This window comes from Denticeps clupeoides, chromosome 10, assembly GCF_900700375.1.
Source record: "Denticeps clupeoides chromosome 10, fDenClu1.1, whole genome shotgun sequence".
Taxonomy (NCBI): Eukaryota; Metazoa; Chordata; class Actinopteri; order Clupeiformes; family Denticipitidae; genus Denticeps; species Denticeps clupeoides.
Window position 1 is genome coordinate 2,554,890 of NC_041716.1, and position 15,529 is coordinate 2,570,418.

The 15,529-nt window shown below is 46.8% G+C and overlaps 1 protein-coding gene across 4 annotated transcripts; it reads right to left on the reverse strand.

Moving 5' to 3' along the window:
- Positions 1-373: 373 nt before the first annotated feature.
- Positions 374-14,474, reverse strand: LOC114798784 (AMP deaminase 2-like). Of its 4 annotated transcripts, XM_028994741.1 has the most exons (19): positions 7,735-9,002; positions 7,368-7,582; positions 6,715-6,839; positions 6,483-6,613; positions 6,332-6,400; positions 6,113-6,218; positions 5,300-5,486; positions 4,920-5,061; positions 4,488-4,577; positions 4,253-4,382; positions 3,971-4,165; positions 3,744-3,875; positions 3,471-3,634; positions 3,233-3,359; positions 2,376-2,539; positions 1,961-2,081; positions 1,553-1,726; positions 1,362-1,472; positions 374-1,272 (listed from the first exon to the last, which is right to left on the reverse strand). In XM_028994741.1, the coding sequence occupies exons 3-19, from the start codon at positions 6,742-6,744 to the stop codon at positions 1,042-1,044; spliced, it is 2,304 nt and encodes a 767-aa protein (XP_028850574.1). In that variant the 5' UTR covers positions 6,745-6,839; positions 7,368-7,582; positions 7,735-9,002; the 3' UTR covers positions 374-1,041. The 4 variants fall into 4 exon arrangements, with proteins under 4 accessions (XP_028850574.1, XP_028850571.1, XP_028850572.1 ...); XM_028994738.1 differs by lacking the exons at positions 7,368-7,582; positions 7,735-9,002 and adding an exon at positions 14,265-14,474; XM_028994739.1 differs by lacking the exons at positions 7,368-7,582; positions 7,735-9,002 and adding an exon at positions 10,550-11,093.
- Between the last annotated feature and the right edge of the window lie 1,055 nt (positions 14,475-15,529).

The window sequence follows — 15,529 nt, forward strand, 5'->3', positions numbered from 1 at the left end:
TAATAGCCAACCCATCTCCAGCCGAACCCCTCAGGGCAAAGGACATTGCATCCCCGCAGCCTGTGGGTTCATAATCTCAGGCAAGGACTCCCACCCCATAAGTGAAGTGAAAGTGAAGTGATTGTCATTGTGAAACACTGCAGCACAGCACACGTTGACACAACAAAATGTGCGCTCTGCTTTTAACCATCACCCTTGGTGAGCAGTGGGCAGGCGCCCAGGGAGCAGTGTGTTGGGACAGTGCTTTGCTCAATGGCACTTCGGTGGCACCTAACAGCTAGGCCACCACTGCCCCACGTCATGAATTATTTCTATCTGCCAGACATCAGAAAACACGAAAGTCTTGAGAATTATAAAATATATCCACAAATACTTGATCGATAACATTATTTATTCAAAAACATGACGCTTCATAACTATAATCCTTCAGCTTGTCTATATAACATGTTTTACACAAAAAATATGTATTCTGATACCGTCAGTTCTCACTTTCAGTAGCTGATTGGCTAATCAGACCTTTTCATGGTTCTCTTTCTCTGAATCCAAAGAGCACATTATAGAATAATAGTTCTGTCTAAAATAACCAAGACTTAACAGGTAAACAGACAACGAACAGATATATTTTCAGAAGCAAACCTCACGAAACTAAAAAGGTGACTCAATAACAGTAAACACTTTAAAAACGTACATTTATGAAACACAATTACGTAAAAAATGTTCAAGACGGTCAGTTCACATATACGACGTTCTAATAATGTTTTGCCAACATGGCCAAAAGAGGTTCTACACAGTGATGCCATCGTCAAACAATGTCTACGGAGGGTTTGTTTGAATCTTCAGTATCAGTTTCTCATGCAATACCAACATATTTAAAGGCCTATTCCAGTTGTAGCATTTTGGTACATGATCTGAGACCTAGAGGTTTATTAGGCACTTCAGCTTACCAACACATGAACATTAAAAGGTGGTCTGGAGTCATGAGGCAGATCCTTTTTTATTCTCTACTGGAACCAGTGTTCCAACAGACCAGATTCAAGGACCCTACACACATTTTGTCCCCTGTCCTGCTTGCAAAGGGCCCATGCAGAGGTTCCCTTCCTCTTCAATGCTCTCCAGCTGCTCACTACGAACAGCCTGGGTGATGAGATTGAGTTCTTCACACAGGGTCTCATGGCGGTAAGCCACGCGGATGTCTGGCACATTGGTGCGGCGGATGTCGTTGCCCTCTGGTCCCTCCTTGATGTAGTCGGGTCCCAGCCAGTAGCTCTTCACCTGAAAAGTGTCAGTGTGATATCAGATGTCCTCATTTCTACATAAACGGAAGCAACATGGACGGGATGGGTAGGTGAAAGATGAATTACTTGGTGAGAAAAGCCGCTCATCAGCACACTGTTCCTGGCCAGCTCACACATGTCGCAGGAGCTGAGCTTCCACACTTGTGTTGCAATACTGTACTCCTCCATCAGGGGCTCCTACGCACCAACAGACAGCACCATTAGTCAACCAGTTCCACCCTTCCAAATGACCGCCACAGGGAACTCTCAAAAATGACCTTGGTGAAGTGGAACTGGAGTGGGTCGTCAGTCGACAAGGACACCATGAGCCCCCGGGACAGGTACTCTGGCAGAGGGTTGCGGTGGTAGCTGAGGAAGAGGCTGTTGTTGCTGAGGGGGGACATGGCAATGCCGATCTGGGCCAGGTAGTACAGGTACTGCAGTACTGGAGCCTGGGAACATCCGTGTGTTTAATGGTCGAGACCGAGTTATTTACACACTGTGTGTGTTGTTGTGTTGCCTATAAACCAGATAAATGTTGGCTGCAAGTTCCATCTCTACAACATTTGTCCATTTTCATTCACACTGACCTACACAGACACTCGTCCAGTCTCTGCCTCTAAGAGCTACATGACCTCTCCAGCTGATCAAAAATGCTGTAAATGTAGAAATTCCACCTGGATTACCTTTCTCAGCAGGAGCCCATGGGAGATGTTCTCTGAGAGCATAAAGCCAGAAACCAGGTGATGGATTGGTCCCGCCTCACCGCAATGTGGGCGTATCACAAATGTGTCTAGGTTCTGTCGCCTGTAATTTGGTCACAACGACATTAGTGAGGGTTGCTTAGCATCTGTACCGGTGGAGGTTGAAGTTGATGTTAGACAGTATACAGGGAAACGAAATAAGACAAAATAAGACAAAATTACATACTGACATAAGACACAGACAAACTGGGCGACATAAAGTGCAAACAGGGGACACGAGCAGGGCAAGAATAACATTTAACAGACAATATGTAGACAACAATGAGCAAAACAGGCGAAATGAGTAAACAGCATGTGTGTGTGTGTGTGTGTGTGTGTGGTTTGTGAAGAATTGTACCTGCGTAGATGGTTGAGCACAGTCATGTTGGCGTACATGTAGTAGAGGTAGTAGGAATAGGGAGGGTTGTCCTCTTCTGTCCAGTTGGCAGGAAGCGGGCTGTCCAAGTTGAAGATGTGATGTTCTGGTTTAGATTCATCATCGACGCTATCAAATCCCACCACCTGAAACATATTACCAAACTAATGTTATTAGGGTCTCAGTTAAAAGACACACTGTATTTGCACAAATATACCACTACAACCACATATTTCAGTATCAGTCGTACGATGCCACCGTCTGCTGATGCTTCTGTTTGTTCTCTCCGAAATACTGAATCAAGCGCCCAGACTACTGGCAGACTCCAGTGAAGAGACCAGAAGATAAATCCTGGTTCCTGGCAACTGCTAAACGAGGACATAGCATGAAACGAACCAGAGGGTCACCACAGCCACCACCACCGTAACAACTAAAGATTCAGGGATCTTCAAAATGGACCAGTAGCATCATAATGGACACGTATTGTACACCATGACACTGGACTAATACCTACTCTGCCCTGTCCAGGACCTCAAAACATGGACAGATGGACTTCTCCACCTCAACAACTGTAGGACTTTTTCTATTAAACCCTGCACTGACTCCCTCTACTTGGAAGGGGGTCCCTCTCTGTATCACTCCTTTCCAACGTTTCTTCCTTTCTTTTTTTCTCTCTCCTAGAGTTTTTTTGTGTGGAGTTTTTCCTTGTGGGGTCAAGTGTGGGGGGGTCAACTGTAGGGCCCGTCAAAGCCCATTGAGACATACTGTATGTGATTTTGGGCTAAATAAGAAATACATGTCGTTATTTGCTGCATTGTCTTGTTTTTCTTTGAACTCACATGCTGTAGGAAGAGGTGCAACTCAGGGTGGGTGCGCGGGTTAACAGTGACCTCAAACAGTGGCATGAAGATGTTCTCCAGCATGTCCTGAAAGTTGGACAGTTGTCTCTTTGTATGGTAAACATCGCTGAAGAGTGAGACATGAGGACAGCAGTTGGAAAAGCTCATCTTCTTTCAAAATGCCCTTCAAGGTGTCAACATTTCTGAGAACGTTTAGAGAGAATCGGACCCCACTCACAAGAGACGGGGCATCTGCACCAGCCAGCGTACGTTGTCTGAATACACGCTGTGTTTGACGGCCCACTTGGCCAGCTTGTCCCACTCGTCGCGGGAGCGGCCGTAGATGGACAGACGCAGCTCCACGTTCTGGTACTTGCTCTCCTCCAGGTCTGCCATCACCTCCTGTTGTGACACACAAACGAAGAATAACTCACATTTATTCATCCTCAGACGAGCTTTATTTTATTTGGAATTACTTTATGCGTAAAAAGGTGTCTGGTAATTGATTTACCTTGATTATATGTCCAAAGTATTTGCCTTCAATGTAATTGTCCGTTTTGATGAAGATTTCCCGCAGGATGGACTCTCCGATGGGATTGTATTTGGAATTGAACTTGTCAAACCGGTGAAACGTGTTGCGGTCCTGTGTTGGGATAGAAGTGGTTTAGCGCCGAGGATCGTCGGCTGCAAGTTCACGCGAGCTGGAGAGCTTCACCCCAAGTGTTGAAAAGCGCTCACCGCATGCATATCCAGGGTGTCGACGCTCAGGTCAAAGGCTGTGAGGTTCATGCTTTCAAACACCTCCATGAGCGTCTGGCCCCTGCCTCTCTCCACATGCACAATCTCTGCTGGGTACTTCTTCATGGCCCTTTTGATGAACCGCAGTAGGTGCTTCTGGTTCATGCAGGATGAGGCATGGATGTGAGTGTCTACCTGCAAAATGAAAATAGCGTCATTGGAAGCAGCTGCAGAGCTTTTTAAAAATATATATTAGCAAGTGTCCAATTTTATTCTCCCTACTTTGCGAATATTGTAGAAATCTCTGTGTGGAACCTTCCTCTGTGCTGCCAGCTCCTTCATCTCATTAAGAAGTATGTGCATCTGAAACTTGGAACTCAGGTACTGCAAACGGCGATAGCAGAAGGACTTCCTGTTGGGCAGGAAGCCAGAGGCCGCAGCAATGAGGAACGTTACTCTAGTTACTCACAAACACGTAAACACCGGCAGTTTCCAAGCATTAGCGGGGTGAACTCACACTGGTCCATTGATGATTAGAGCCATCATGACATTCATGTCAGCGATGTACTCCTGTAGGTCCGGGTACGGGAGATCCACCTCTGTGCTCCTGTGCAGTCAAGACAGAAGGTCCACTGATCTATCACTGCTACTACTTCTAGTCATCAGAGTGGTAGTGGCCTAGTGGGGTGGCGGTGGCCTAGCGGTTAAGGAAGCGGCCCCGTAATCAGAAGGTTGCCGGTTCGAATCCCGATCCACTGAGGTGCCACTGAGCCCCCCCACACACTGCTCCCCGGGCGCCTGTCATGGCTGCCCACTGTCATGGCTGCTCCCATGGCTGTTAACTTACTGGTAGACTTACTACCATTGTGTCCTTGAGCAAGACACTTAACCCTGAGTGTCACTACTGACTGTAAGGCGTCGGAAAAATGCCGTAAACGTAGTCTCTTACGTGTTCATGGTGCCTTTGTCTGTGTATACATGAACCACGCCATCCACCATTTTGCAGCCATAGCCCATATCTGATGGCATACTGGAGGGGTCAACATTCTCATAGGGATGGGTCTCTGAGACAGGTGGGTGCACAGGAGCGTCTGTGGAGTGGATGATTGAAAATCCTTTTAGGTCTTCACACACACACACACACACACACACACACACACACACACATACACACACTGCATTTCAAAAGTATTGATAATGCATCAACAAAGACTTGATGTTTTACAAACCACACGTATCCTGTGCATCTGGTCCTCAGCACTCTAGGGATCTATCTCCAGAAGAGCCAAGCACTCTCAAACACATCACGAAAGGAAAACTCCTTGATACCTGGAGTGAGCGACGTCTCAGGGATCTCCTCATATACGTTCAGGTCCAGGGCCCTCTCTCCGAGTTCTTGCAGGTAGCGAGTGGTGGTTCTGCAGAAGCTTTGCATGGACAGAGAAATGTACTTCTCCCGAATGAACAGGGCCTTGACCACACATTTGGCAGCGTCAAGCAAGTCCGTGAAAGGGACCTATGAAGGCAGTAGAATTAATGGAATTAATTTTAGCCTAAATGCACTTCACTGCTAACTGTTCAAATTTCGTCACGCCATTTTGTTCAATTGCAAAAACAACATGGGAACCACAAAATGTTCCAAAATGTAGCATTTCGTTAGTTGGTTCATTAGCTTATTCATTCATTCATTAGCTTAGTCACTAGATCTGTTAATAAAGATATTTTTTCCAGATTTTGAATATTTCAGTTACTGTAGATAATGAAGGATCAACATTCTTATACTGTGGACGCTATGGAGACTGATGGAGGCTTTTTAGAAGAACCTATTATAGGAAACAAAATTCGAGAAATGTGAGAAATACTGAGAAATACGTCACATATTTCAGATTTTTACTACAGTGTACTACAGTCGAAAGGCCCATAAGTGAGTAGGTGTGTTGAGACCTTTGGTAGTGAATTAAACATATCTATTCTCCATTGTTGCAACATGGGGCTCATCAAAGGAGCTTAACTATGATACCTTAACTATTAAATGGTTCCATCACATGACAAATTTGCAAATTCCTATCACAAGATCACAAGAAATTCCTGTTACAGATCACAAGAAATGTCACTAACTTGTAACTCGACACTTTTACTCACCCCGCACTTCTCCTCTCCGGAGATGGAGACTCGCTGGTACTCGGGCAGCATCTCCCTCTCACTGGGGAAGAGGTCCGTTGGGGCTTGATTCTCCTCCTTCAGAAGTCTGTGGAGACGAGCACAGTTTTGCCCTCAGCGCAGCCTGGTCAGCCCCTGAGGTATCTGGCCTCTGGGAAAAAGCGAAGCTCCAAGGTCGAAACAACACAGTAGATTACGTACTCAAGGTCTGGGGCGCTGTCTGTTTTCATGAATTCTTGCTTGGCGCGAAGCAGGATGTCTGGTTCGTATCTGGGCCACAAACAGGTGTGATGTTTCTAAATGCGCGGTGAAGAGTTATGGGGAAGAAAAAACTCAAATGGTCTTCGCTTACTTGACATCCTGGCTTATCTGCCTCTCAAGCCGGTGGCGTTTCTCCTCCAGCTGCTCGATGGGGCTGTCCTCTGGGAATTCGTAGGGGGCGCTCCGCATCTCACTGTCGGCCAGGCTGCGTGAGAACAGCTCCTGCGACCGGCCGGAGCGTAAAAGGGGTAAATATTTGGTGTTTGTTTGAACCGAAGTGACGGGAACAATATTACGGAGGCAGGGTTGGTGTGTACCCCCACCTCAGCAATCTCCTTGTATTTGCCATCCATGGAGGTACGTAGGTCGATGGGAAAGTGCTTGCCAGCCACCGGGTTCCCAGGCAACGAGTACTGCGAGGTGAGAAGGTGGCGTCCGCCACGGATATCTGTTCCGGAGAGAGGAGGGACAGAGGCGGCAGCTGAAGACGGGAGGAGGTGAGTCTCACACCATTCGACAAATGCTCCCGCAGACAAAAACCAGCAACACACTGACTGGGCCAGAAGTGTCCTGTGACGCAATATTAATCTTGCCAAATTGTACCCCCCTATAAAAATTTTATTACGCTGCTGAATTTTTCATCGCTGCTCTAGGGTCCAGAGTTTTGGAGATTATGCCCAACATATATAATCACGCACACATACAGAGGCAGATATGTGCATGGGATTGGAAGGATTTACGGGACTTGGTGATAGTTTTGTTTCCTCCTGAAAGTAATATGCAAATAGAACATGCCCTGGAACCCATCGTAATTAATTAATGACATCGTTCATTTGATAACATCTCCATTAAGAGTGTAGCCTCATCAGTGACCCTTTTTTTGGTATGCTGCTCTGCTCAATTTACCTGTTCATTTATTTAGCATTTCAAAGGTTTTACATCGAGTGCCCTTCTGGACCCAGTCGTCCATATTTACCCGGGCTTGGGATCGGCACCAAGCGGCGCACTGTCACATGTGTCCCCGGTGACTGGGTTTTTCCTCTCTTGTATACCCCAAACTTAAATTAAAATGAGATTTTCTTTTTGTTCTGCTTTGTGTCTTCAGGAATCTGTAGTCTGTAGTCGTCAGTGTCAGCAAAGTCATTTCCCGAATGTCCCACGGTCGTCCAGCCTAAACTGCAATTACGGTTCCTGTAACGCAATTAGCAGGGCATGGAAGTGGCATCAGGTTGAGAAGAGCAACAGCGTCTGCAATTACTGTCTTATCGATGTGAATAATTTAGTGTTTGGGTGACAGTGTGTCTCTCAGCGACAGTGGCAGAGGTCAAAGTTCAAACACTAACCAGTCAAAATAAAGTGTAGTGAGAGTCGATCCAGACAAAGACACAGCACTTGAAATGACCCCTGACCTCTCCCTTTTCAGTCATCCATGAGGACATCGGGTACCAGTAGCTACTTCCTGAATAAAATTACACATTTCTTTTTTAAGATGATAAAAATGGCTGTTAAAATGATGTTTAAGATAAGATAATAAACATTTTAGTCCCACAAATGGGAAATGTATGTGTGGTCCACACCCTTCCACATCCTGGAAAGAAGAGATTAACAGTTTAGCCACCATTCACCACTCGCTGCCTCCACTGGGTCCAGGGGGCATCGTAGAACAGAGCTGGCCCTGTTCAGCCTCTTTCTGTCCCCAACCGAGATGCTGTTGCCCCAGCAGACCACATCATAAAAGATGGCTGATGTTTGTGTTCTTTATTTCCCTAGAGCCCAGAAAGAATGGGTTAGTTCTTCTCTAGATCAGTTCTATACTTCCTCTATTTGGATCAGGCTGGTTCGGTCGGATTGAATATTATTTCCATGGCATTGTCTGCATCATTACATGTCTCTCTTGTGTGCTGCCCCGCCATGGCAGGAAATTAGTAGGTGCTAATCGGTGGTTGTTAGAAGCGAAAAGACAGAATGCAGAATGCATCATTAACGCTGAACAGGGAGTGGGGCGTTAAAAAAGCAAGATTTAAGTTTAAAGACTTTATTGTCATTGCTTATTCATCAGCTTGGGGTGCCGACAGGGGGCTTCTAACAATCCCGTCCTCCCGCTGCTTCTCTACCGCCTGCTTTCTCTCACCTCAACACTTCCCACGTCTCGCCTCCTGCGCTCTGTTCTCTTAAAAAAAAAGCGGAGCGCACAAGCATCCTCAGCTCACACCTTCGTCATTTCTGTTCATTATATGCTGCAGTGGCAGGACAGAAAGGCTCTTCAGAACAAGAGTACAGAACATGAACAGGCTGCACATATTACACAGACTCTCTCACATCAGTGAACCACACACATTAGGGACCCATCTGCTTGCTTCAGCATTCACCGTCCACTAGATGCAAAAATGGATATTCACTTAATTGAAAATGGTGAGTGGAAACTCAAAAAAGAGGCATTTCTAGTGGCAGTTCTAGGGGAACATTAATATTTCATTGCTGCCAACTTCCACGTCTCCATCGATTCAATGCATCCTCTTTTTATATCTTTTATATCTTTTTAATTTTCATGACCATTTCTGTTGGTAGATTCTCACTGAAGGCATCAAAACTATGAACGAACACATGTGGAGTTATGTACTTAACAAAAAGTGCAGACCTGGCCTCCACAGTCACCGGACCTGAACCCAATCCAGATGGTTTGGGGTGAGCTGGACCAACAAGTGCTAAACACCTCTGGGAACTCCTTCAAGACTGTTGGAGAAGCATTTCAGGTGACGACCTCTTGAAGCTCATCGAGAGAATGTCTAACTTATGTACAGAATCTACAACAAGAGTGAATAAAATTCATAGTTGGGGTCCCAGTGAACCAGAACTGCTCACTTCATCTATGGTAACTTGAAAGCACATTGTAAGTCGCTCTGGATAAGGGCATCTGCCAAATGCCTTAAATGTAAATGTAAATGTAATGCCAACAGTGTGCAAAACAGTAATCAGAGCAAAGGGCGGCTATTTAAAAAAAACTAGAATATAAAATATATATATATACACACACACACACACACACACACACACACACACACACACACACATGGTAGTGTATGGTACATATTGAGACATTCTACCTCCAGGACCATGAAACAAACATACAAGCCAGACTACATAAGTGAATAGTCACAGTACACATTTTTGTGCAAAAGAACATGGATTAGTGTGCAAACTTCATACAAAAAGAACCCAGGTGGGATGGTTTACCTGCTTGTGCCTATCACATGTCTCACTTTGTTATATTAGCAACAGACAGCAACTCTTGAACGTTTGACCTCTTCAACTGTAAGAGGAGGTGTTTATCACGCTGCACCAAATCCACTCTCTCGTCTGGAGATGGAGGCTCTTGACCCTGTAACAGACTCTAAAACCACCAGGCCTGTGAGCAAGGGTGCCGGGCTGGCAGGCTTCTCGTGTGTCTCTGTGGTCTCCAGGCTGGAGGTGGAGGGTTTCACGTAGGAGGCGAAGGGCAGGATGCGGCCAGCGGCAGAGACAGCTGAGCCTGCTGGGCTGATTCTAATCTTCCTAATGGCTGCTATATTTGGCTTGCTTGGGCTTTATGGTTACATAACATATTTTTTGTCCCTTCCAGGGAAAAATCCAAAAGTGAGAATGTGTTACTGGTCTGCTGAGGTAGCCCGAATCCCGATCTAAGTGCTCCTGAGAGAGATGTCAGTGGTTCAAGTCACACATCCCCACCGGAGCGAAACGTTAATGACATTTCATATAAAAAAAAAACAACTGCAGGCTGGATACCAGTAACTGTGTCAGCGGTACAGTCCGCTGCACACTAATCTCCCTTAAAGACATGGCATCGGTGCCCAGGGACCATCTGCAGTATTCCTATCTCTCCGTCCGTCCCTTTCCTCCTCCTTTTCACTAATTGTTCACCACTTATGCTGCCAGCACCCTCGGTCTCACTGCGCACAGTCTTTCGCTCACACTCACACACATGCGCACACACTAGAGATAAAACCATGCCATTGCCTATCTTCTTCTGAAATGCTAAATTGCTCCCAGGGAATCTGTCACTGCAGAAGAGCGGGTAATGGAGGAGAAAGGAGGAAGAGCACAGAGGCGGGATGAAAGCACAGGGAAGGGTGGTGGGAGTTTTTTTTTTTTTAAGCGTACCTCTCTTCGCTGTGGCTGTGTGACCCTTGCGGCGGGCTGGATGGGAGCCTGGGCTCTGTCAGAGGGCACCAGACAGGCAGGGATGGCTGCACTTGCACACACACACAAACACACACACACACACACACACACACACACACACACACACAGTCACTCGGGCATCCTCACGGACGCAGACCCCCTCGCGCACAGATCATCTTTAATCTCCCCCGTGCAAGCTGCACGCACCCTCTCGCACCGGCCCTCAGATGGCTGCATCAAGCCAGCTGTCTACTCCGTCACAGGCTGGATGTTCATTTAAATATCTCTGACACCATTCCAGCGCGTACCACGTGCCAGTCCACGGGGGGGATTGGACCAGAGTGCCTGGTTCAGTCGCCCAGTCGAGTGAAACGCCGCCTCTCTCAGACCAACCCCCTCTTCCCCTCATCCTCTGGTTGTCTGGGACTGCAATTCTCATGAGCAGATTTGCCTTTTTTTTATTTTGTGCATGTGTGATGATCGAATTGTCCTGTACAGAAATAAGGCATAATGTAGACAACAAAAAGGACAGGGTGATGAAGACTGAGCATCTTATCCACCACCATCAGGCTCCAGGCTCAGTAGGATCCATTAAGTCCTCTTTTTCCCGGACACGGTCCTCTTTTTAAGACCTGCAAACTGACTCAAGCTGTGTTTTTAAGAACTGCCTAAACATTCTTCACATTATTGGGATCCTCCACACACTCGCAAGCTCAAATCCGGTCACATTATGTAAAGGAGTAACTAAAGGACCGTTGTGTTAGTAACCGTTCAGCCAAATCGGAATGATTGTAAAAATCACAAAATATATACCATTCGGGTAAAATGAGCTGGGGTGTGTCTGCTGAAGGCCCCTTTCTCAACAAGCTGAAAATTTTAGACCCATCCTTATTAGACCCGTACAGACAAGCGTTTGAAACGCCAGATCCAGAATTCACTTCGGACCAGTGGGCAACAATCTATCTGATGATCAAGCTCAGTCTGCAGCAAAATGGTGATGTTTGTTCTCTAAATTCTGGCATATTGGAAAGATATGCTTAGGCGATGGAGGCATAGCTATCTAAAAAACTGTGGGTGTGGGACGATATGGCGTTTATAGCGATAAAAGTGGTCGTGCTAATATGTGACGTGCCCACTAAACCACACAAAAGGGAAAAAAAAAAATCATTAGCACAACTAAAAATGAACTAAAAATGTTCGCAGTGGTTACTTACACAAGGTTTTGGCAATGATTTTCTAATGTGTGTAATGTAAGAAACTGACAAAAAATTTGTATTTGTACAGACTTGGAAAGGTAGATGGAAGAGTCACACCGTTGCTAATACATTGCTAATATGTGCTTGACTTTAAGCCACTGTTAAAAGGGCACATTTGCATGAATTTATTTAACTGATTACATTTACATTTTACATTTACGGCATTTATCAGACGCCCTTATCCAGAGCGACTTACAGTCAGTAGTTACAGGGACAGTCCCCCCCTGGAGACACTCATGGTTAAGTGTCTTACTCAGGGACACGATGGTAGTACGTGGGGTTTGAACCTGGGTCTTCTGTTTCATAGACGAGTGTGTTACACACTAGGCTACTACCACCCTAGAAGAAGAACTGATGTTCTTCTCCAGACTCGTTGGCAGCAACATGGGGATTAGTGTGTTGGTCGGAGGCACAGCGAAGGATTTGTTGGCTGGTCGATGGAATTGCAGCTGTGTTTCTATCCAGTATCCAGTAAGTATTGTACGAGTTACCCTGTTCATAACTCAGCTGCTTCCCTATTCTTCCAGCGTTCACTGTGTCAGCAGTGGACTTAACTCATCGGTGATGGAATAAATCCAGCATCTACATTCAAGAACCAGTCCAGACATCAGTAAACTCCAGAAATTCCCACGTTTCTTTATCTGAAGAAACAAGGTTCTTCAAAGAAATGGGCTTCAAAGTCATGATCTGAAGGCTGCCACAGAAATAACACTGAGCAGCATGTTGAGTGCACAACAAAAGGCGGTTCTGCGGACGACCCTTTTATTTGAATGGCTCCACTACTTTCATTCTGAAAGGTTCCGAGTGACTCATGAAAAACGGGGCCATGTACACAACAGCTGCTCGCCTACCGCAGTGTCTGCAGGCCGAATTAACGTGCTGCAGCCGCCTGCATTTATGATCCAAGTTGAACGCTGCGGGGCATATTCGTGCACTGTGAAAACAGCCCGTGCACCAAAAAAAAATCTCAACAGGCCATCGGGTTTCACATGCACGTGACAATAAGCAGGCTCACTCTGGGAGAAGATACCTCTGCAGAGACCACTACTGTCCTATGCAGTGTTCATACAGTTTTATGGTTATCGTAAAACAAATGCATAAATAAATATAATGGAAACCCCGATGACAGATGACAGTCCTGCAACCACATCCACGGAGTAGCAGTGTAGAGGTCAGAGGCGCGACCTACAACCTCCATCGAAGAGGGGCTCCTACGGCAACACAGTGACACTTCAAAGCGCTCAAGACTTCAAACGGACGGATTTTATTTGCCTGCAACCAAGTCCCGCCTTCGTCACCATGGGATGGAGCTTTCTCCGACCAGTACTCCAGATGTTGCTGGTGGAAACTGACACCTGATGGACGCGGCAACAGCGTTAAAATGCCCAACCCCTTCCCATCAACCAGCGTCGCTCTTCTCAGATCTCGACTATCCGCAGTGCAGTGCAAATGAAAGGACGAGATGGTAACAGGCGTGTGGGCGTTGGAATATTGGGTCACGGTGGCCATTTACGGCGCCGCCGGGGCACATTGCACCTCCCTGCCTTTTTCTGGGGGCTGTTACCTCAGCCAGGGCTGAGCTCATAGTCGCTCAGTGGTGGTTTTTGCAGAAATAACTTAGCCCGGTGGCCGTGGAGAGAAAGAATTGTCGTGTAAAAGGATGAACGGAAAGGCTACTCCAGGCATAACATTTATGCAGGTTAACCCCCCCTGGGAACGCCGGGGCGAGATCCCTCGCCGACGGATGACTCATTTCGAATGTCTGGGACATCGCCGGCCAGCCGGACGGGACGAATTAAATGGTCGGCCTGCCGCCGGAGTGTGACGTAGGAGCGGCGGTTCATAAGGTGCATCTGATGAGTGGCGTATGAGTATTCAGAGTGTGATGCTGCTGCTGCATGTCCAAACTGTGCAGGTGATGGGAGGGCTGTGTTGCGCTTTGGGGAACGTGAGAATGTCACCTTACATAATACCCTGTAAATATATTACGGTTTGCCTTTGCTGATTTGAAATCACATTCTATGCATGGAATAAAATTGATTGCAATGCTTTAAAAAAAAGGTTAAAATTGCTTAAAATTATGATTCCCATAAATCATAAATCATCAACGCTGGCAAACAACACACTGCAGTTATTTAACAGGTCAGTCGAATTATTTTCTGTAAATGATTGAGCTGCAGCTTCGCTTTTTTCTTGTTAACTTTCTCTTAGCAACAGGTCTTTAAGGTTTAAGTCACTATAGCAAATGAATACAATGTCTTACATTTCAGCAGTTGAGTAGGAATTAAAACTGTTAAAATATCTACTGATGCGGCACAACGTCCTTACTTCCTCCTTCCTGTCTCCAAAAGACACATGCACGCATTCTGAATTCACACGTCCGGTGCTCGGCCGTCAGAAAGGACGCGTTGCCTCCGTCCGGGAGGTTCTGCGCTTACCAGAACTAGCGCTGTACTGCAGGCTGCCCCTCTTCCTGAACGGAGACATGGGCTTCTGCTTGCCTGGAGGCAGCTTGGAGGACATTTTCCCGCCTGACTGTGGAGACGCGAGCCTGAGATGCAGCGGAGGACGAGGGTGGGGATGGGGAAGGGGGCTTTGAGGAAGAGGAGGGATGCCACCGAGCAGACTGGGTCCTCAGGGGCTTTTATTGCGGTAGGGGGGGTCTTCCCACGCTGCAGAACCACTGGCTCCTCCTCCCTCCCTCGCTCACGTCCACGGGCTGGAAGCACCGTTGCCCTGGCAACCGTGAAAATGGGGAGCCACCAGCCAATCCAGATTACACGAAGGGGCCGTCACATTACCTAAGAGAGGTTAATGAAATTGAACCATGCGCATCAGAGAGACTACGGCTCTTCATCAGAACCCGACCACTGGTTACTTTTTGGCTAGTGAACCACTGTCTGCGCAGCAGTAGACACTGATCCTGGTCCAGTCCACTGCCGTGACACGCGTCCCACGGCTAACGTCAAATCTGCTCTGCACTACGGTGTGATCGGTGTGTGCAACGTCGCAGAGGCGTAAAAATGTGGAATCGATGAGTTGAGTGGAGTGACGGCAAGTGACCTGGGCCAGTTGTACGTTGCATCACTGCATGATGGAGCACAAGACAAGTGACTCGGGCGGGGCGTGTACACAGGAAGCCTGTCTTTTTACTGTCAGTTGTCTTAAGCCCTGGGATGAGCGGCGCAGCCAGGCCATTATTCAGCCTATAGAGTGTGTCTATTGAAAGTCCAGCCCATGAAATGCAGATGGCAGCACGTATGGAATCCCAGGCGAAAATGCTGTGATGGGCTTTTTACGTAACAAAAGGCTGTCCTCCTGTGTCTCTGTGGGACAGCAAGTGACAGCAGCCACCAAAAAAAAATACTCTTTGCTCACCACGTATGGTGCAAGTGGAATAAAAAAATGAAACGGAGCAAGTGCGCAAATTTTGATGACGAGGTCATATCATCTCCAGAACTCCCGAATGATGTTCCTCGTCAGGACCGACCAGTTCAGAGTTCAAAAGGTTCACGCTGGTTCTGATAGAAAGGGGTCAAAAAACACACAGTCCATCAGGGTGCCCATGCTGACCAGTGTCCACTACTCTACTCACTGCCACCACTAAAGGACTGATAATCCTGCTCACTACAATTTCACCCTCATGCAACTTTTCAACTGTTTTTTCAGCTTTTTCAATCTGCCCATGTTCATGTTTTCCGTG

Coding starts and splice junctions, on each gene's coding strand:
- LOC114798784 (XM_028994738.1), bottom strand. CDS start 14,349: ATGTCCTCCAAGCTGCCTCCAGGCAAGCAGAAGCCCATGTCTCCGTTC. Junction 3,876..3,970: donor ACACCCTGGATATGCATGCG/GTGAGCGCTTTT, acceptor ATCCCAACACAG/GACCGCAACACGTTTCACCG. Junction 3,360..3,470: donor GTGCAGATGCCCCGTCTCTT/GTGAGTGGGGTC, acceptor CTCACTCTTCAG/CGATGTTTACCATACAAAGA.